Genomic DNA, 23,726 nt, shown 5'->3' on the forward strand with positions numbered 1-23,726 from the left:
TCAATTTACATGCATGACTCAGGATAAATTCAAATCACAAAATGCACAAACAAAAATGGGGATGGGGGGTTTGGAGCACCAAGCCTCCCCTCATCTTGCTTTGAAAGACTCACTGCCCTTGAAATGAAATGAAAGAAATGGATATCTTACTAAAAGTTATGCTCTAGTTAATTCAGAAGTTACGAGGTTGACGCAAGACTCACCAAGTGAAATTATACAGATGATCAGCATGTGGATGACATTCTTCCTACTGCTCCTGCCCCCTTTTATATCAGGTAAGAGGACCAGAGAAGCATGAAAAGACTCTAAAAAGCCTAATCTGGCCAGGGGAGAATTCCCCCAATACAGGAACTGAGGAAGAAAGCTGCAGGATGTCTCCCAAGGACACCAATGCAAACGCCAGTGTAGGGAGGCATGCCAGGAGCAGAGCTGAGAAGGGAGTGGAGCCGCAGTGCATAGCATTACAGAGATTTTGGGCAGTGCTGCTGCCTCTAGGCAGCCAAGGACAGGTTGACATAATTTAGGTGGCCCTCCAGAGGGCTGCCTCAGTTATGCCATGCCAGCCCCAAATCAGGAGGGAGCAAATGTGACTTAAAACCACAGAATCTCATCCTGTATGATCCAAAAGTTCCCTTCTGACCTTAATCTATGAAAGAGAACAGTCATGCTTTCCCTATCCTCCTTCTGATTTGTCTATTCAGGACTCTTCTCCTTTCCCTCCACTCCACCAATTCCTTCAGTTTCCATTGCCCACCCACTATCATCTCCATCCCTTATCCAGAGGGCAAATTTCCACAAAAAAATGGTTACCTACCTTTCCGTAACTGTTGTTCTTTGAGATGCATTGCACACATCCATTCCACTCTGTGCGCGCGCATCTCATGCACAGTTGGAGATTATTCCCTCAGCAGTATCATTGGGGCAGCATGAGCACCTTCTGGTGCCGAACACCACTGCACGCAGGTATAAAGGGCAGTGCTGCCCCCAACTCACCTTGGTTCCTTCCTACTAGAAAACACTAGTATAGAGAGGAAAGGGGGGCAGTTCGTGGAATGGACACGTGCAACACATCTCAAAGAACAACAGTTACAGAAAGGCAAGCAACAGTTGTTTCGTCTTTGAGTGATTGCACATGTCCATTCCACTGAAGATGACTCCACAAGCAGTCTGAGCTGGAGGTGGGCTTGGAGTCTACTTGAATAAGGACTGTAGGACCACTTGTCCAAATCTGGCATTGTCTCTAGACTGATGAGAGATGGCATAGTGAGAGGCAAAGGCATGGACAGACAACCTGGTTGCTGCCTTACAAATATCCAGGATGGGCAAACAAGCCAGAAAAACCACAGAATCTGTCTGTGACCTGATTGAATGAGCTACTACTTTACATGGAAGATGCAATAACAGCCAATTGGTAGCATAAACAAATATAGCCAGTGTAATAAATGAAAGGGGGGGTAGCTCCCCTTTATGGACACCCAGCCATCCAGTAGCTATAAAATCCCTCTTAGTAGCTGTTCTCTAATTGCTCTACCTGTAAAGGGTTAAAAAGTCTCACTGCTATGCATAGGTAAAAGGAAGTGAGTGGGCACCTGGCCAAAAGAGCCAATGGGGAAGGCTAGAACTTTTTAAAATTGAAACAAGACTCCCCTTTTGTCTGTCTGTGGTTGTTCTCCGGGAGACGGACAGGACAAAGTTATGTTGTAAGAAGGTTGGGCCAGGTATGAAAAAATCATCAGTATCATACCTAGAAACTACTCATTTAAAACCCCAGATATATAAGTAGATCAGGAAATGTCTAGGAAGATGTGATTAGGTTTATCCCTTTTATTTCTTTATGGCTTGTTGATTCCTCTGTGCTAACCCCAGGTGCTTTTGTTTTGCTTGTAACCTTTAAGCTGGACCCCAAGAAAGCTATTCTTGGTACTTAATGCTTGTAATTGCTCTTTTAAAATCTAGCAATAGCCTGCGTTCCCAGATGTATTTTCTCTCTCTTTTTTTAACTAATAAAATTTACCTTTTTTTAGAACAGAATTGGATTTGTGTGTCTTAAGAGGTTTGTGCACATGTTGTTTAAGTAGCTAGTGGCAACAGCTTATTTCCTTCCCCCCCCCCCTCAGCTCTTCCGCGCAGGGGGGTGAAAGGGCTTGAGGGTACCCCACAGGAAGGAATTCCCAAGTGCGCCCTCCTGGGCTCTCAGAGGGGTTCTGCACTTGGGTGGTGGCAGCATCAACCAATCCAAGGTCAGAGAAAAGTTGTAACCTTGGGAGTTTAGTAGTGGCCAATATAAATTTTTAGAACCCTTGTAGGCCCCCACCTTCTGCACTTGAAGTGCCAGAGTGGGGAATTAGCCTTGACAGACAGAAATCCAGGAAAAGATCCTCTGGGTGAATAATGGGTGGCCCTTTACTCTGTCTGAAACTGCAACAATGAGCTGAGATGAAGATCTGAATGGCCTAGTTTTATTTAGGTAAAAAGCCAAAGCTCTTCTAACATTCACAGCATGGAGCTTTTCTTCCCATTTACTCAAATGAGGCTTTAGAAAGAAAACTGGTAAATAAATTGCTTGATTAACGTAAAAAACTGACATCGCTTTAGTCAGGAATTTTGGGCGAAGTCAAAGAAAAACCTTGTCCCTAAAGAAAATTGTATAAGGAGGCTCCAATACTAAAGCTTGCAGCTCCCCTACCCTTCTAGCTGAAGTTATAGCAACCAAGAAACCTACCTTCATAGACAGGTGTAACAGGGAACAAGTCGCTAGCAGCTCAAATGGGGGACCAGTCAACTTTGCTAGAACTAAATTTAAGCTCTACTGTGGAACTGGGCTATGTACCTGTAGGTATTATCTGTGCAAACCCTTTAGAAACCTGATAGACACAGGGTTTGAAAAAAATTGATCAGTTATCCACAGGAGGATGGAAAGCTGAGATAGCCACCAGAGGGACTCTGATGGAATTAGGAGCTAACCCTTGTTGTTTCAGAAACAAGAGATAGTCCAAGGTACAATAAACGGAGATTGAGATTGGGTAAACATTTCTTTGCATGGACCAAATGGAGAATATCTTCCATTTGGCAAGGTAAGTAGACCTAGTTGAATGCTTTCTACTATTGAGCAGAATTTCCTGCATTCCCTTAGAGCAATCTCCTTCTGAGATTGTCAGCCTGAAGCATCCACTGTCAGATGGGGAGCCTGAAGTTAGGATGAAGACGACAGCCGTGGTCCTGGGAGATCACATCCACCTCTCTCGGGAGAGACAGTGGAGGTCTGACTGACAAGGCTAGTAGAACTGAAAACCATTATTGATAGGGCCATCTTGGTGTTATTAGAATAAGATGTTCAGAATCTTTCCTGACTTTGGACAACACTTTGGGTAGGAGCAGAACTGGAGGGAAGGCATACAGCAGGCCTTTTGACTAGGGTAGAAAGAAAGCATCTGTCAGTGAAAGTGGGCTGCTCCCCACTAAGGAACAAACATGACTACTTTTTGCTCTTGTTACAAACAAGTCAACTTAGGAAGTACCCCACCACTGAAAAATTGGATCTGGACATATCAGGGCAAAGAGACATGTGGTGGTGGCCTGTTAATGACCTATGGGCTGCCAGATAGTGTTTTGAACTTCTGGAAGGTAAGCAGCTTTCAGGCTGATGGAACTGACAATGCAGAAATTCCAAAGGAGGCTTGCCTCCTGGCATAACTTGGTCGACCAGCCTCTCCCTATGTTTGTTTACATAGAACATGGCTGCTATATCGTCTGTGAGCACCAACAAGTTCCAACCCTTGATATGTGGAAGGAATGCCGTGCAAGCCAAATGGATGGCCCAAAATTCCCTGATATTTATGTGGAGAATTAGACCAAAGGCCCTGAGCTTGAAGGGGACTTAAGTGAGCTCCCCAACCCAGATCCACTGCATCTGTAATTAGAGAGTGTATCTGTTATAAGGAAAAGGGAACTTCCTCACAAACATTTGCAAGATTCTACCCACCAGTTCAGGGAAGACAAAACTAGCAGCTGCAGAAGAATGGGGAGGAGGAGGACCCCTCTTGTAACTTCTTCCCCTCTTTCTGGACAGGTCCTGGGTATGAGGCATGAAGGGCTGAAAGCTAGGACTGCTGTGGGCAGAACAGTTCTCTTTTTGTCACTGGTGTATAAATCCCCAGACTCTTAAGGGTCACCCTTGAATCCTTAAGATTAAGGAGCCTCTCATCCATCTTATCAGAAGAGTGAGGGGCCCTGAATGGTTGGCTGCACCTCCAGGGGAAGGCATGACAGCTGCAGCTAAGCTGAATGCTGCACAGTGATGGCAGAAGCCATAGCTCAAGCTGCAGAGTCTACTGCATGTAGGCTCGCTTGAAATGTTATTTTAGCAACTAATTTGTCCTCCTCAACAATAGCCTCCTGCTTTGCATTGTGCAGAAGCTTTGCTTTAAGACATCCGGATAGTATCCCACAGGCTAAAACTGTGATGACCCAGCACAGCCTGTTGATTCATGATCCTAAACTGTAAGCCTCCTGTGGAATAAATCTTCCTGCCAAACAGATCTTGGTTTGCCAGACTGATCAGCTAAGCCAATACTGGCAACCTATATGAAAAGGCCGAAAAACACCATGCCTCTGGACTTCATCAACATGCAGAAAGCCTTATAAGTCCGTCACTGTCAAAGACAATTTTAGATTAACTTAATGAGGCTGTTAAGAATGCTGGAGACACAACTCCGTTTATGTGAACCAACATGGCTGTTGCATCATACTTTCTATTTAAGCAAGAGATACCACACACTACAAACTGGAGGCCAATGTGAAGTGCATTGTGACTTGTTAATCCTGAAGTTGGACACTGGTTTCGAACAAGACTGGCAAATGCTCACTATCTTTCTGAAAAAACTCAGCTAGAAGCATGCGGTGCAACAGTGAAAGACTCAGCAGTTGAAAAAGTGAAGAACTCTCTCACCATACTCAAAATATGTGCATACATGGCTGATGAATGCACCGATGCAAAGAAGCATCAAGTATTAGGTCAGTGTGTACATTATCTTGATGTCTGTGGTAGGCCAGTAGATGCATCAACTGCATCTGTGACATCTTAGAAAAGTTAAATGCTTGTAAATTGAACCTCAAACAAACAGATGGCTGCTTGTGCATTTGATGGAGCTACAAACTTCTCTGGAAGATATACTGGAGTACAAACTTTGCTCAGAGAAAAGTATAATCCTAATCTCTCCTATATACGCTGCAGAAGCCATCTACTCCAGCTAGCGCGAGTACAAGCTGCAGAATCGTCAAAAGACATTAAAAAGCCATAAATTTAATGGCTTTTTATACTCTCTTTTTTCAGCAACAGTCCAAAAGGACTGGACATGTAGGAAAACAAATAGAAGATACACCAGGATTGAAGTTCAAATTAGTCCAACCTGGGAAAGCCTGCTGGTTTTCTCATGAGCGATTCTTGGCTGTTGTCTTAAAATTACTGCAACTGTTATTACTGGCTTTGGAAAGTATCAAACAAGATAGGACAGATCTGAGTACTGAGGCTGGTGGACTACTTTTGTTACAAAGTTCAGAGAAGACTAGCACCATTCTCTCTTGTAAGTCTACTGTTGAAACCATTTTGAGTCATTAAACAATGTCAACCAGGCATCTGCTACAACAGTAGTGTAGATCTTTGTCCAGCAATACAAGCTACCCTTGGATCAATCAGAGAGCTATCCATTGAAAATGTACTGGAAAAAGAAAGACTTCAGTCCAGAAGTTGACTAATGAAGGTTCTTATATTGACTTCTTAAGTGAAGAGGACAAGAAGTGTTTGTTAAGCCATCTGAAAAAGTACACAGACTTGATTCTTACAAATCTACAATAGCGATTTCTGGATTCTACTCAACCTCCATGTAGCTTTTACAGATGCCTGTTTATAATACACTGACAGTTGAGTGGAGTGATCAAGACAGAATAGAGAATTTTGAACACAAAGTGGAATATCATACAATGAACAAATGAAGATTTAACTTCGACTTCTTTATCATCACTAGTGGTTCAACCGAATCTTTGTGCTAGGTTTCCTCAGATGAAAGAAGTAGGAATTCATCTCTTGCTACTCCCAGTCACAACAGCTACAGTTGAGCATTCTTTTTCCTCATTGAATAGAATTTTGTGTTCTGAAAGAAGTCTCCTTCTGCCTGATCATGAACATATCATGAAGGCCTGGAAGTGACAGACACACAAGACGACACCAAAGAGTGCAAGAAACCAAGAAGGATGTAGATGTACTGCTTCATAATAAGCTTGAGTAACCAACTTTAATTTTTGTGATAATTTTAAAACATGAGTTAAATCTAATAAAATGGTCGGGAAACTTTTTTCAGTTTTTACTATGGTGCCATACAGTCCATCTTTGCCCTCACGGTCTCTACCCTCGTCAGCCCTCATCCCCCCTGAATATTCCAACACCCCCTAATTTCAATTCCTGGGGAAAACACTGGTATGGTAGATTTCAAATCAATGAAGGCTACACTCAGAAAGACCTCAAGACTTCCGGAACATGCTGCTCAAACAGTTTCACTTTTGTTTCTACTGCCTGTTCCTCCCTTCTCACATTTATCTCCAGACTTCTCCTTGTCCAGATCTATTCCACCCCCAACCATCTTCTATTCATTAAACTTTTTGAAACTTCGCACTTTTAGAGAGAGGTAAGGGATTAACTCTGTACACAAATTTGCAGAGGGACAATAGGGTTGAGGTCTATTATTTCTCACTGCTATATATTTATTTTAAAACATTTTTGCTGTTAACAAGCATATCTCTGGAGACACAAATCCAGCTTGAGAACTGCAAAACTAAGCATCTCTGATGGTATCTTCTAGACTGAGCACTGAGTCCCATTGGGTAGATAGAAAGATTAACCTATATAATCTATACAGAAACCCCTGGAACCCCATAAAATTGGGTCCCTAATCCATGAACTAAAGGAACTCATTTACAAAACTTCTCTTAAGCATTACATGAATATATTGTCTCATACTATAGAATTAGAATTTGTAATCCCTTTTCCATGAGGAGGTATCTTGATTTTTATCCACCCTGGTTTTTGTCTAGATGTGGAACAAAACCAAATACTGAAGCCTTGACATTTCTGGCAAAACAGAATTCTTGTTTTCCAGCCAGCCCCATTTAAAAAGGGAGATAAATACCAAAGTTTTAAATTTGCATGGACAACTTTAACTCTTCTACCTTGTGCATCTGCATTGATTCTTTCACCATACATTTACATACTAATTATTCACAAAATTCCCAGCTCATGAAGTGTGGAGGTTGGATGATGTGCAGTGAACAAGGCAGCTGTTCAATATGCATTTGTTATCTGTTCGGTCCTCTCCTTCATTCACTGCACACCATCCAATTCCCATAATGAATAAGGGAGGGTGCATCAGACTACTTGTCTCACTTGCTACACACAGTACCGGGTTTATACTTGGGAAGGAGCCCATGATCCTGGGTCAGGTGTTTGGGGGGGAGGACAGCAGCTGTCTGCCCTGAGCAGAGCAGAGCAGAGCCAGCCAGCAAGCAGGAGGCATGGTGGTGCGTCCGGCTCTGCCTCCCTGCAGCAGCTCATACCACTTGGCATAGCTGGGGGGATGGGGGGTGGCCAGTGGCAGGCCCAGGTCAGGGGTTTCTGGCTGCCGCACAGACAGCTGGACTAGCCCATGGCACCTGCACACAGATAGCGCAGCCCCCGCCTCCTCCCTGGGCTCTCGGGCCCCCGCCGGGCCAGGGACAGCACTAGTGAGAGGGTGCTGCGCATGCAGCTCCCCTGCCCCGGCCCCACCATTATTCGAATGATGAGGCCAGGGACCATGAGGGTCCCGGACCATGCTGGGCAGGCAGCAGCACCGGCACCTGGAGGACAGGCACCCCGACCAATGGGTGCTCCTTGCTCCAGGTAAGCCTCCTTAGCCCGGGCACCGCAGCGTAGCTGGAGCCTTACCACCCCATACCCATTGTGTTTTATTTTGTATTTTTTTTCTTTTAGAATGTATTTTATGTGCACTTGTGTATATTCTTTTTGCCCTAGAGCTACCATTGCTGGTACCCTAATAGCAGCCACCTCCATCTGCAACTTAAACTTATAAATATCATAAATAAAACCTGTGCACAAGTGTGCTGTGTCAAAGACAACTCCTGTGCCAATCTCCTGTCTTTTACAATTGTTCCCTATGGGGGCTCCACAAATATATTTGAAGCTGGGCCCACAAAAAGTTAATCCGGCCCTGACTACATATCATTCAACTTTTGCAGTAAATGAGGTAGGAGTCTAATGATACCTTAACTCATTCACTATCCAACCTGCACAACAGTTGAGGCTGGGTGCTATTGAAACAGTGATTTATACGGATATTAAATGTAAAATGTAAATATCTAGCACAGTCCTCCATATTTTTCAACTGTCATTACCAAGATATTTTACCTTTAATTATATTTGGGTTTAAATGGAGAGTAAGTTTTAGACCATTTTCTTTTTCCATTAAGACAGTAGCACATTATTCCCATGTTTGGGACCTTTCACCCTCCTTTCAGCTTACATACGGAACACAAAATTCAACTTTTGTTACATTCTGGCTAATGCCACTGACAGTCACTAAAGAAACATTAAAAGAGCAAAAAATATTTTTTAGATAAAGTTTCCATCTTCTTATGGTGAAATTTCAATTGTAGTGATAGTATATGGGTTGTTCTATTACTCTCTAATACATCCTATTAATACAGGATTGGGGTGTGTGTGGCCTTTTCCATTAATACCCAACAATGGAGCCTTAGTTTGACTATCATGGCTCTAGTAAAAAAATCACAGCCTTAACCAACATCTTCTGCTGCTTATTAAAAATAATTTTATTGTAACATATCAAAAAAATCAAAGTCCCTATGCAAGGTATGTTAATAAATTCAGCAAGTCAATGCATCATGCCTTCAGTTTAAGGATTCTATTAGAAATTAAACCCTTTTTGTTATGAACTAGATAATTATTTAATCTGTGGAAACTAAGGCAAAATAGTTCACATCCCAGGGTTTAATGCACTAATTCACCATAACCCCTGATTTTATCACCCCCATATTTGTCTACAAGATTCCATAATGTTTAAAGGTAATAACACTCACCATTCACGCACATAAAAGTGTGACTTCCATATGCAGCAATATAGGAAAGCACAGTGAAAAGACTGCCATTATAACAAAATGCTTTAACACCCAGGAAACTTGCAATAGAGGGTAGATGTCAAAATTCATACTTCCACTTCAAAGTCACCTTCCTAATGCACACAGGAGGAAGACTAAGTTAATAAAACTCCAGGGATGATTTAAATTATGAAATTTTAAAATGCTATGCTATCAGATTTTCCTGATTAAGGTCTCATGGAAATCACCACTTTAAGAGCCCTCATGGTTTTTGTTTTTTTTTACTTAAAATGCTAGATCAAGATTAGTTTAGTTTACCCAATTGTTAATGTTTTACTTGCATTTTAAAGGAAACTAAAAACTTTGAAACAGATCATTTTGTTTTACTATATATTTTGTATGGTACCTATATACATTATGCTTAAATGCTACTTTAAGCTATTTCTTCAAATGTGAATTAGGACTCATGAAAGAGTACTAATTTGACAACAATTGAGAATGAAGCCCTGTCCACAGAACAAATATAGCCCAGACCGTAATAATGCAAGCAAAACGTCCCTGCCAACCCATAACCCTGATATAAAGGAACTACCCTTAGAAGTGAGTGTGTGATCCATTCTCTGTCGTCTTTGGCTTCTACCAAGAATGGCAACAAGGGACACAATTAGTGCTAATTTTTTCTGTAGTGATTATGTGCACATCTGTTCACTAAAACTGAACTAAGATGTCCAACTCATTTCATAAAGGACACCAATCCCATACAAGATCTTAGCTTTCAGTCACATGAGCTAGCTCAAATCAGTGAAACACAGATGACAGCAGAAGTTACTTATGTGCAATTCTTCTGAAGAACATAAGAACTTCCATACTGGGCCAGAACAATGGTCCATTAGCACTGTATCTTGTCTCTGGCCAATACCAGGGACTTCAGGGAGAGTATACACAACAGGGCAATTATGGAGTGATCTACCCATGTCTTCCACTCCAGGCTTCTGTCAGAGATTTAGGGTCACCCTGAGCATGGGATTGCATCCTTGACCACTGTGGCTAATAGTCATTGTAGGACCTATCCTCCATGAACTTATCCAGTTCTTTTTTGAACCCAGTTATACTTTTAGCCATCGAAACATCCCATGGTAATGAGTTCCACAGATTTATTGTGCATAGTGTGAAAAACTACTTCCTCTTGTTTGTATTAAATCAGCTGCCTACTAGCTTCCCTGGTGACCCTTAATTTTTGTATTTTGGGATGCGTAAATAACACTTCCCTGTTCACTTTTTCCAAACCATCCATGATTTTATAGACCTCTATCATCTCCTTGTCTCTTTGCTAAAGTGAACAGTGCTAATTTTTTTAGTCTTTCCTCATATGGAAGCCATTCCATACCCTTGATCATATTTGCTGCCTGACTCTGAACCTTTTCCAGTTTCACTATATGCTTTTTGAGATGAGGTGACCAGAACAGAACAGTGTTCAAGGCCTGGTGCACCATGGATTTATATAGTGGCATTATGATATTTTCTATCTTATCTATCCCTTTCCTGATAGTTCCTAATATTCTGTTAGCCTTTTCAACCATTGCTGCGCATTGAGCTCAAGTTTTCAGAGAACTATCCACAGTGATTCCAGATTTTTTTTTTTGAGTGGTAACAGCTCATTTTGAACCCATCATTATATATGTATATTTGGGGTTATTTTTTGCAATGTGCATTGCTATGCCATCTACCATTTTGTTGCCCAGTCACCAAGTTTTGTGAGATCTCCCTGTCACTTTTCAGTCAGCTTTGGACTTAAGTATCTTGAATAATTTTGTATTATCTGCAAACTTTGCCACGTCCCTGTTCACATCTGTTTCCAGATCATTCATGAATAATAATACATTGAATTGCACTGATCCCAGTACAGATCCTTAGGGGATCCTGCTATTTACCTCTCTCCATTGTGAAAATGGAACATTTATTCCTACCCTTTGTTTCCTATCTTTTAACCAGTTATTATCCTATGAGAAAACTTTCCCTATGAGCCCATGGCTACTTAGTTTCCCTAAGACCCTTTAGTGTGGGATCTTGTCAAAGGCTTTCTGAAAATCCAAGTATACTACATCTACTTGATTACCTTTGTCAACATGCTTGTTGACACCCTCAAAGAATTCTGATAGATTGGTGAGGCATGATTTCCCTTTACAAAAGCTGTGTTGGCTCTTTCTCAACATATCATGTTCATCTATGTCTGTTAATTCTGTTCTTTACTATAGTTTCTACCAATTTGCCCAGTACTGAAGTTAGGCTTGCTGGCTTATAAATTGCCAGAATCACCTCTGGACCCCCCCCGCCCCTTCTTTTTTTTAAAATAAAGTATGTTACATTAGATACCTTCCAGTCACCTGATACAGTGCCTTGCTTCAGTAGTAGGTTACATATCAGAGTTAGTAGCTCTGCAATTTCATATTTGAGTTCCTTCAGAACTCTTGGGTGAATCCAATCTGGTCCTGGTGACTTATTACATTTAATGTATCAGTTTATTCTAGAACCACCTCTTCTATTGACACATCAGTGTGGGACAGTACTTCACATCTGTCTCCCAAAAGGATTGCTCTGATGTGGGTATCTCCCCCACATCCTCTGCAGTGAAGATGGAGGCAAAGCTTCTTCCCTAAACATTACTAATAGATTCACAGTGTTTGGGCTCACTCCGAGGGAATATCCAGAACTAAGTTGTTTTGGAGGTCTATTCCCACTACACCAAGTGATACATTTCATCCCTGTTAAGTGTGTTCCACAGTAGTACTAATATAGACCTACACTGGGCCCAAGTGAACAATAGTTTTAAACTGAAATTGGACATTGGCATGAGCAATAGCCCCAAAGTGTGTGACCAAAAAGAGTAAGATCATGAGAAAGAGGGATTGTTTGTGTTAAACTTGTTGTGACCTAAGTTCCCTCTAAGCTGTACAGCCACGCAGCTGCCTATTAAGCGCCGCATAGGGGTTCAGGGCTGCAGCAGCGATAGATGCCTCTCCCCCAACATGGACCTGCCCCGGACTTGTCGCGGCCGGGGGAGAGGCGCCCTTCCCCCGGTCCCAACCCAGCCCTGGCACGGACCTGCTGCAGCCGGAGAAGAGGCGCCTCTTCCCCCCCAGCCCAGGTGCTGCTGCGGGGAGAGAGAGCTGGGGGGAGGGGGAGGAAGTCCTCTCTCCCTGCCGTAGCCCCTGGGCAGCCTGCACCCAAAACCCCCCATCCCCGGCCCTACCCCAGAGCCCGCACCCCCAGCCGGACCCCTCACCCCCCCCACACACCACAACCCTCTGCCCCAGCCCTGAGCCGCCCTCCCACACTCTGAACCCCTTGGCCCCACCCCCACCACATGAATTTTGTTATGTGCACCAATATGAAGGTGATGTGTCACATTGGTGCACACAAAGTTCACTCCGCACATGCGTGGGAAATAACAGAGGGAACACTGGTCGTGACCCTTGAAATACCAGAGTTACCTTTTTTAAGGATTACGTTGAGAAAACTTTGTTAATTGGGTACCAGGTGCAGTGAATAATTGGTTTATTATAAAGAAATGCTAAACCAGTAGTTACGAAAAGATATAGCAAAATAAGCTGGAGTGATGGCATAATGGGAAGGTGTTTCCCAGGCTTGATTCTGTTATAAATATTGTGGCCAATGCTTGTAACTGCATTATAATTTGGATATAAAATATAAGTTTGTAGATGCTTCCTTTGGTATTTTGGATGTAACCAACACCATGTGGACCTTGGACTAACAAAGAAATGCTAGTGTGGAATCTGAGTCATGGTAAACCATAATAAATGCATTTGGAATATTATTTCCAACAACAGGCCTCAACTGTCAGTCCCATTTATACAAAAGAGACAGATCATTAACTAATACAACAAGAAATATCAATTATGCAGGAATGTGAGTGGGCAAATGTTAATGTATTACAACTTACTGGTATTTCTTCATAGAAGAATTACAAGCCATTTACATTTCTTGAAAAACAGATTCCTGTTCTTAAAGGTAAAGTGCTCAGGAACGTCTCCATGGCAGCATATTTCAGGGAGCTCTGAACAGGGAAAGTGCCTGGCAACAATATTTCCACCTCACATCATATAATTATGAAAGATCCTGCCACCTATTAGCCAGGATGGACAGGGATGGTGTCCCTAGCTTCTGTTTGCCAGAGGCTGGGAATGAGCGAATGGGGATGGATCACTTAACGATTGCCTGTTCTGTTCATTCCCTCTGGGGCACCTGGCATTGGCCACTGTCAGAGGACAGGATTCTGGGCTGGGCTGGACGGACCTTTGGTCTGACCCAGAATGGCCGTTTTTATGTTCACCTGACAAGCAGGTCTTCGAGCAGTCAATGTGGATTTGGTATGTGTGCGCTACAGCTGTGCCACTGAAGGGTAGATACTATAGCAACAGAAGGGTTTTTTCCATCAATGTAGTAAATCCATCCCTTCTAGAGGCGGTAGCTAGGTTGATGGAAGAATTCTCCCATTGACCCAGTTGCATCTGCAGTGGCGTCAACCTACTTTACATCACACAGTGAGTGAAATTTTTTACAGACATGACTGCGGTAAACTAGGTCAACCTAAGTTTTACGTGTAAACCAGGCCTCAGATACTAGTCAGCCCTTGACTGAAACAGAAATCCATACAAACTAACATGTTCAGTCCAGTATCTGAACTCCAAGACAAACCAGACTAATCACCAAATGCGATGAGCCTGGACGTATATACACCTACAACAACGAGGAGGGTTAGAAAGCAGAACCAGTTATTACAAAAAACAAAAATCTTTTTCAAAAAGCAGAATTACAACAAGGTAGACTGAGATTTTCCAACTATTAGCCTGAAGTATCAAAACACTATTTACATCAGGTACAACATCTACATCAGGTGTAAGCAACCTATGGCACGCGCGCCAAAGGCGGCACACAAGCTGATTTTCAGTGGCACTCACACTGCCCGGGTCCTGGCCACCGGTCCAGGGGGCTCTGCATTTTAATTTAATTTTAAAAGAAGCTTCTTAAACATTTTTAAAACCTTATTTACTTTACATACAACAATAGTTTTGTCAAGGTTCCTTCCCCACTCTGAACTTTAGGGTACAGATGTGGGGACCTGCATGAAAACTTCTAAGCTTAACTACCAGCTTAGATCTGGTTTTGCTGCCACCACTCCCAAGTGCTAACTCCCTTCCCTGGGTAACCTTGAGAGACTCCTCCACCAATTCCCTGGTGAACACCGATCCAAACCCCTTGGATCTTAAAACAAGGAGGAATTAATCATCCCCCCCGTTTCCTTTCCCCCCACCAATTCCTGGTGAGTCCAGACCCAATCCCCTTGGATCTTAAAACAAGGAAAAATCAATCCGGTTCTTAAGAAGAAGACTTTTAATTAAAGAAAGAAAGGTAAAAATCATCTCTGTAAAATCAGGATGGAAAATAACTTTACAGGGTAATCAAATTCAAAGAGCCCAGAGGAACCCCCTCTAGCTTTAGGTTCAAAGTTACAGCAAACAGAGGTAAACACTCTAGCAAAAGGAACATTTACAAGTTGAGAAAACAAAGACAAAACTAACACGCCTTGTCTGGCTGTTACTTACAAGTTTGAAATATGAGAGACTTGTTCAGAAAGATTTGGAGAGCATGGATTGATGTCTGGTCCCTCTTAGTCCCAAGAGCGAACAACTCCCAAAACAAAGAGCACAAACAAAAGCCTTCCCCCCACCAAGATTTGAAAGTATCTTGTCCCCTTATTGGTCCTTTGGGTCAGGTGTCAGCCACGTTACCTGATCTTCTTAACCCTTTACAGGTAAAAGGATTTTGGTGTCTCTGGCCAGGAGGGATTAAAGTATTGTACACTGGAGGGCTGTTACCCTTCCCTTTATAGTTATGACAAGTTTAGTTATATATTATAGACTTATAGAAAGAGTCTAAAATGACTTATATAAAAGAGTCTAACATCTAAAAATGTTAAAATGTATTACTGGCACGCAAAACCTTAAATTAGAGTGAATAAATGAAGACTCGGCACATCACTTCTGAAAGGTTGCCAACCCCTGGTCTACAGTCTTCTGACTGACACTACGATGATGCCCACTCCACACAGTCCAATAACCTCAGTAATGCAACAGATGAATAAAAACCTGTAATTGTGATCAGAGACAAGGCCAGACCGGAGACTCAAGAAGCATAGCAGTGCTTTAAAACAGAGGACTGATGGAGCTGGAGAAACTTTCAAGTAGGTTAGTTCCCACCTGAAGTCGTGCTCATTTTGTGACATCACAATTAGTTACTGTGAGAAACAAACAGCAGGAACAGAGGAAATTCTAAACAAAAATCTTGTGCTTATGCAAATATCCTTAGCAATAAAAAACAAAAACAAAAACACACAGTATAAGCACACACAATAGAGGCAGACTTCTCTCTAAATAGTCTACACTGGGGGTGGGGAGGGGTCGATCTAAGTCATGCAACTTCAGCTGCGCAAATAATGTAGCTGAAGTCGGCGTACTTAGATCTACTTACCGTGGTGTCTTCACTGCCGTAGGTCAACTGCTGATGCTCCCCCATCGACTCCGCCTACACCTCTCACTCCAGTGGAGTACCGGAGTCGACAGGAGAGCGCTCGGCGGTCGATTTATCACGTCTTTGCTAGACACGATAAATTGACCCCCACTGGATCGATCACTCCAGAGGTAAGTGTAAACATGCCTTTAGTTTTTCAAAGCTTTCCTTGAGGTTGCTACAATTCTTTAAAACATACAAGGTAAGATTAAAATTCAGATACTTAATAAGCTGTGCTGGTAGCAGACAGCTGTAAATCTTTCACAGTGGAAATCTATAAATATTATCAATTTCTAAGCACAGCTTTTCATGTTATCCATTTCTAAAATAAAATAGCCTTCAAGGTTCTATTTCTTTACTGAATTATTTTCCAATTCACATGAAAGAAAGATGGCACATATTCAGGCTAACTAACCTGGCACATTCATGTGAGAGTCATTCTCTATTATTATTTGCATTCCAGTAATGGTTTAAGGTGCCAGATATCAGCAACCCCATTGTGCTTGTTGCTGTACAAACATCTCTTACATCTTGAAAAATGTACAGTCTAAGGCCTTGGCTACACTTACCCGGTAGTTCGACGGCTGGAAATCGAACTTCTGGGTTCGACTTATCGCGTCTAGTCTGGACGTGATAAGTCGAACCCGGAAGTGCTCGCCGTTGACTGCGGTACTCCAGCTCGCCGAGAGGAGTACCGCGGAGTCGACGGGGGAGCCTGCCTGCCGAGTGTGGACCAAGGTAAGTTCGAACTAATTCGAACTAAGGTACTTCGAACTTCAGCTACGTTATTCACGTAGCTGAAGTTGCGTACCTTAGTTCGAATTAGGGGGGTAGTGTAGACCAAGCCTAAATAGACAAGACATACAAAAGGGGGGACAGAACCAGAGGTGAAATGACTTGCCAAAAATAACACAGGGAGCAAGGGTATGTTTTCACTGCAGAGGTAACTCAAGTGAGAACAGTAGCACTGCAAAACAATACCCGAGTTGCACAGAGTTCACAGTTGAGTTGTCATACTTACACAGGCTGTAGTCTATACCACCACCAGACCAGCCAACTCTAATTTAAAGCATCCACTATACTTAAGTTTTCTTGAGGATGGATGAGATTTGAGTTTAGAGGCAACGCTCAAGTTATAACACAAGTTAACTCTGCTGTGAAGATAAACCATGTGGCAGAGCATCAAATAGAAAGCAGGTCATCAAGTACAGTGGCCTATACACATGACCTCAACACCACTGAAATGGAGTTATTAGGTGACTTCTCCCTCCCCATGATTTCTGCTACAGAGTGACCATATATTGACAATATTAAAAACTACTTTTTAAAGCCAATTAGCTTTTTTTAATCTGGTTTATCCCTCCCACTTTTAGTTTATACAGCACAGTTAATGAGCCACTATCTCAAACTGACCAGAGGCAAGACAGTGAGATTGGTCAGAAAGGGAAAACACTTTGAAAAACTGCACTCCTCTGGAACAGTGCAGGGAAGTCCCGGACCAAGAATGTGAGAACCTGGGACAAAGCATTCTGTCAAAGAGATGGAACAATTTTCTAGAGGATATAAGGCAAACACACAGTCAGACCATCTCTAGGGCACATTGCAAGGCATTCCTCTTTTAGAAAGCCTTTCCACCATGAGTGATGCTGACAAGGTGAATATCCCTTTTATTCCCAAACCGTGCAACTCCTCTCTACCCAAAAAATCCTACCCCAAGCAGAATTTTGACCCCAAAAGGGAGAAGTGCCAGAGACTCCATGAAGTAAACTAGAGACTTCACTCTTCCTTTAAAAAAAAAAAAAAAAAAAAAAAAAGTGAAAAGTGCTCAGATACTACAATGATGGGCAGCAGTATAAAACCATAAAACAAGCTACAAATTTAACAAGCCTACCATACCACCATGCAATTTTAAGCAGATTAATTTTAATTATTCTCACAACATTCTTCTAGTTTCTCTTGGTAATAAAAATGGATATCTGCAAAGCAGGGGACAAAACGTGTATTTAAACCAACAGAAACTTAGCTGAAAAAATCCTAAATTCTAAAATTTATTTTGACAGTTTGCCAATTAAAAGTGTAGAAAAGATGGCAGGGTGTAATTTTAACAATTTAGAGAACTCCCAGATAAATTCTTACTGGTAGAAAAAACTACTAGTAATAATAAACAAATGTTTATGTATACATTAAAGTTAGTAAAAATAAAATCTGAATTCTAAATTCTGAATTCTAACTAAGCATGAAGTCTCAAAAAATTCTCTCCACTGACTATTTTCTGAACTCGAGAGGGAGTTATGCATTTTAAGAACCATTACTGGGTACAGTGTCAAAATTATACTTTAGTAATAAAATTCATATGTGACTAGCTGATCATAACTCCATTTGTGGGGAATACATTCCTGTATTATGATAGTTATGATTATTTAACTTACATAGACAAAGTGAACAAGGAATTGCATTACCTCTAGTTCAGAAATAAAACTGTAAACTGCTCAGGCACAGAATTACTTTTTCTCACTATATTTCCTTATTATACTTTCCTTTTCATTTTTTTCCTCAAGTTCTCCAGAAGAAAAAAAAATATTTTTTTCCTCCCTAATTAGAGGGTAAACTGGTTCCTTTTAAGTCAATCTAATGGAGACAAGTTTCTCACAGCAGCAGATTTCTGGCATCTTTAATATCCGTCTCCTCATCTATTGTGTGGAATTTTGGGACACCTACCAAATAACTATTACCAAGAACTTAATTGACTAGCTCAAAGACAATATGAAAGTTAGAGGCTAGAGAGAGGATCCACTAGCAAAGTCCAGGACAACTCCTTGATAAGAAACCCAACGCTCCTACCCCTTACTCTAGTTTATATTGACTATTCTAACTTTCCCCTAATCTCCTCTTTTGCTGCCTCCAATTTTAATCATTTTCTTTTCTGCTGCTGCTTAGTGTTCCCAAACAGCAGCAGAAACCGACAAGAGACTTGCTGGTTATCCTGCTGCTATTCAGAATACCATGGGCAGCAATGGGAAAACAATGAAAGTCAAGCCATTTTCACTCTACAATTGCCTGGGAATGCTGCATACTTGGAGAGAACAGTACTGTATCAATATATTTTCTTCACAGTCATTAGGAACATCTGTAGTATTTAAATTTGAGTTTTTAGAGAAATTTTATTTAGGACCCCTAGCCCTCAAGAAGACTTTCCTACTAGTCAAGAGCAAGTACATTTTTCAAGCTCTATGTTAGGGAAGACTGAGTGTTCAAAGGGCTCAGCCTTTTTTTAAAATAACTCAATGAATGTGAACTTCTGCTCCTGTTTCCTAATAACTTCCTGGATACTTAACAATTGTTTCCTCCCAGGAAGTGTATTCAATCTGTGCAGCTCCAATACTAACAATTTTTGTTGAGAGAAGCTGTCCAAGAACATCAAAAGCACATTCCTAAAACTCAAACATGGACCTGTTTCTGGCTCAGCAACAATAGGGTTTTCATTTGGTCAAATGTCCCATTATAAGAAAGTAGAAGAATGAGCTGATACCATACTGCCAAATGTCTCACTCAATTTTACTAATTCATCACACTGCAATACAGCCTCCATCAAGAGATTAAACCAAGTTAGGATACCATTTTAAAAAGATCTGTTCTCCTCTAACAAATCTACAATATGTATGTGTGATAAGGAATTTCTCAAGTTAAGACAAAATTACCTAATAAATGATTCATTCTGCAGAGAAGCCTGTCAGGTTACATCTACACTGCAGCTGGGAGGTATAATACCCAGCTCAGATAGAAGATGTGTGCCATCTCTGCATGGGCTATCACCTAAAATTAGCCATGTTGCTATTGTAGCATTGGGAGCAGCTTGGGATAGCAGTCAGAATAAGTACCTAGGATTTCAGTCAGGTACGTATGTGGGTGACTAGTGTGTGCTGCTGTGGCCACACCGCTAATGTTAGGTGCTAACTCAAGCAGAACCAGCTCGTATTCTTCTACCCAAGCTGGGAACTACACCTCCCAGCTACTGTGTAGATGTACCCACAGATATCAAACAACTGATTGCCTCCACAATAAAGACAGAGTTGCACTAGCTGCAGGTGCTTTTGGCCCATCACATTTCCTTTTGATACTTTTTACCCGTAATTTATCTAAATGTTTAAAATTCTAGTAGCTCCTTATCAAAAGGAGCTGTCCTTATTCTCTATGGAGATTTGGCATTGCACATTAAAAGACATGGTCTACAGGGTCAGACAAATGTCTAGTTAGACTAGAATTAGGGTCGCTTGTGGCCATTATATGGGTGGTCAAACAAAAAGGAAAAAATACATCAATCCTCCATTAATTTTTAATACTTTGAAGAAGAAAATTTCATACTTACCATTAAGCAAAAATTAAGAACCAAAAGCTGTTAATTGGAATACAAATCAAGACTTACTTTTATATCCAGAGCTTTACCTTTTGCCCTCTGTTTAAAGAATGGAGGAGAAGCTGGCTTTTAATCATTTTGGTAACTTAAATATTACTAGTTGCTACCAGTACCACAGATGACAAAACAATGGCAGAAAAACAATCAAAGTTAAGTTTCTTGCAAACATTTGTCCAAATTTCAAGGATTTTGCCACAAATTTTGCCTAAATAGTCTTATCTTCTCTCTATATACATCAACCTGATAATTAATAATCGCCTCTGGAAGAAGAGCACTTAGCATTTCTGTAGAGCTTTACATCTTCAAAGCACTGTACCAGTATTAATTAACAGTGATACAGAATTATCATATAAACCTAAGTTTTCAAGCAAAGCAAATATGGCAGTTTCACCACCAATTTCCCAGGAGAATTCATGCAATGGAAAAAATAGTGAATATGAAGATCGAAGATTAGTTACCTAAAATAGTATACATGTAGCATACATCAATAGACTATTCCATTGTTTACAATTACAGAACATTTTCAGGCAGGGGAAGAGCCACAAAATTAATAATTTTTGAAAAAAATTAGACACGAACACTACTCTAAATTGCTCACAATCTGAAATCAGACAAGACAAACAATATCCCAAGAGAGAAAGTTCTTGGAAAATTGAGACAGGAGAAGGCATTCCTGGAGAAAGTGGGTTTTAATGAGAAAAAGAGCATTCTGTAGAACAGGGGTCCCCAACCCGGTACATCTAAGTGCGCCCGCGTACTGGCCGGCGGACAAGCCTCTGGATGACGCCGCTTGTCGGCGGCATTTCGGCGGATGCTCGTCCACCGCCATGGTCTTCTGTGGCTCGTCGTCTGGCACCCACCAGACGAAAAAGGTTGGGGACCACTGCTGTAGAAAGACGACTATGCTAGATCCAAAGCCTAGAACGTGAAAAACAGTAATGGAACCTTACCTAGGTTGAATGATAGAACTAATAATGACTGAGCAGAGGACCAGTTGGGGATATTAGTGCCATAATTCTAAAACAAAAACTTAAATCAGTGGCAATATTCCTGATGATTGTATACTTATATGTTGTATCCTTTCCCCTACCTTTCATTTCATTTGTACATTGTACTCCTTTCCCCCACCTTTAGCCTGTTTCTAAGTCAGTAATCTCTTTGGGGCAGGGACCTATGCCTTATTTTGTCTGTACACTTAGCACACTTTGGACATTAAAAACAAAATGTAAGGGGAGGAAGTTGATCAGAGAGATGGGTAGTGTGACATTAAGAGAGATATGAAAGGTTTGGACAAAGATAGTGAAGGGGATGAAACAAGAAGCAAATAGAAAAATTCAATATAATCATCAAGATGATCATATGATTATGTAAATCTTATCCTCATGTTCTCTCTACCTGTTTTTGTTCCTCACTGGTTATGTCATATCAAACTTAGGTTTATGCTTTTGAGGGCAGGGCCTTTAACTTGTTCTCATGAGATGCAGACTTGCTCTTGTTCAGTCATCTTTTAGTGCTTTCTAGGCAGCCTCAATTCTAGATGTGAATGTCATGTCATAACTGGCATTTCACACAAATAACATTGCTGAACCTAAAAAGATGACATCATTCACCTGAATTGTCTCTGGAAGCCATAGACGAACTTTTCAATAACGTGCGATAGCCTGACAACTACTCGAGGTGTACACTGCATGCACAGAAATTTCAAGCATGAATCCAGAATCCTAAGTGGGGTCTCTATTCTTTTGCCTATGGGGTCTGGTCCTTAAGGGAGGAGCGCTCTTGTCCAGAAATTGGTTTGCTTTGCCACTCAGTATATCATAGAATCATAGAATATCAGGGTTGGAAGGGACCTCAAGAGGTCATCTAGTCCAATCCCCTGCTCAAAACAGGACCAATTTCCAACTAAATCATCCCAGCTAGGGCTTTGTCAAGCCGGGCCTTAAAAACCTCCAAGGAAGGAGACTCCACCACCTCCTTAGGTAACGCATTCCAGTGTTTCACCACCCTCCTAGTGAAACAGTTTTTCCTAATATCCAACCTGGACCTCCCGCACTGCAACTTGAGACCACTGCTCCTTGTTCTGTCATCTGCCACCACTGAACAGCCGAGCTCTATCCTCTTTGGAACCCCTCTTCAGGTAGTTGAAGGCTGCTATCAAATCCCCCCTCATTCTTCTCTTCTGCAGACTAAACAATCCCAGTTCCCTCAGCCTCTCCTCAGAAGTCATGTGCTCCAGACCCCTAATCATTTTTGTTGCCCTCCATTGGACTCTTTCCAATTTTTCCACATCCTTCTTGTAGTGCGGGGCCCAAAACTGGACACAGTATTCCAGATGAGGCCTCACCAATGTCGAATAAAGGGGAACGATCACGTTCCTCGATCTGCTGGCAATGTCCCTACTTATACAGCCCAAAATGCCGTTAGCCTTCTTGGCAACAAGAGCACACTGTTGACTCATATCCAGCTTCTCGTCCACTGTGACCCCTAGGTCGTTTTCTGCAGAACTGCTACCTAGCCATTCGGTCCCTAGTCTGTAGAAGTGCATGGGATTCTTCTGTCCTAAGTGCAGGACTCTGCACTTGTCCTTGTTGAACCTCATCAGGTTTTTTCGGCCCAATCCTCTAATTTGTCTAGGTCCCTCTGTATCCGATCCCTACCCTCTAGTGTATCTACCACGCCTCCTAGTTTAGTGTCATCTGCAAACTTGCTGAGAGTGCAGTCCACACCATCCTCCAGATCATTAATAAAGATATTAAACAAAACCGGCCCCAGGACCGACCCTTGGGGCACTCCGCTTGAAACCGGCTGCCAACTAGACATGGAGCCATTGATCACTACCCGTTGAGCCCGACGATCTAGCTAGCTTTCTATCCACCTTACAGTCCATTCATCCAGCCCATACTTCTTTAACTTGGCGGGAATCCATATGGGAATATCAGCCCAAATTCTCAGCTAAACTAGGAGAAGATACAAAGTCCATGATCTGAAGTGAATCAGACGATAGATCTGTTCATACTCAAATCAGTTTTGACATCAGGGTGCACCAATAAGACTTATATGAGAAGAGAACCCCCTCTTTTAGATCTACGTTTTTTTCCTCTTCCAATGCTGACGTTTGGACTTCTATGGCAATTAAGGAGGACACATCCTTCTTAACGTAATTTTACTCGTAAGGTACACCAGATCCTCATGGTACCCTTAGATGACCACTAGTCCTATTCAGAAATCCATTAATGACAAATCCTCAGGCTACCTCAGACCCAGCAGAAGTCCTTAGGGAACAAAATCCCTCCAAGGAAAGGAGATCCACAGCAAAGAATCAAGGAGTTAATGATGAAATACCAAGCCTCCACAGCCAGGGGGGAAAAAAAAAAAAAAAAAAAAAAAATCAATAAACCATGTCCTTTGTAGAGTAGGAGCAAACAACAACTGCAGCTCCTTCTGTAGAGGCAGCTATCTAGTGACAATCTAGACATGCTGATACCAGAGCACTAAGGTTTACAAACTGAAAATGAAGTTGACTGCTTTCAATTTCTGGCAAGTGTCTGGATTACCTATCAAG

At 41.7% G+C, this 23,726-nt stretch overlaps 1 protein-coding gene across 10 annotated transcripts in view; it reads right to left on the minus strand.

Annotated features, from left to right (window-relative positions):
• The window catches only part of NEO1 (neogenin 1), a 535,617-nt gene that overhangs the window by 470,481 nt on the left and 41,410 nt on the right, over nucleotides 1-23,726 (minus strand). The window contains exon 1 of one of the 10 annotated variants that reach the window (XM_034783477.1): nucleotides 9,145-9,172. The exons of the other annotated variants lie outside the window; for them this stretch is intronic. Within the exon in view, the coding sequence (XP_034639368.1) occupies nucleotides 9,145-9,157 (13 nt within the window). The 5' untranslated portion in view covers nucleotides 9,158-9,172. Of the gene's footprint in view, nucleotides 1-9,144; nucleotides 9,173-23,726 lie in introns of those variants that run through there. 10 annotated transcript variants of the gene reach the window in all.

This window comes from Trachemys scripta, chromosome 10 (genome assembly GCF_013100865.1).
Source record: "Trachemys scripta elegans isolate TJP31775 chromosome 10, CAS_Tse_1.0, whole genome shotgun sequence".
NCBI lineage: Eukaryota > Metazoa > Chordata > Testudines > Emydidae > Trachemys > Trachemys scripta.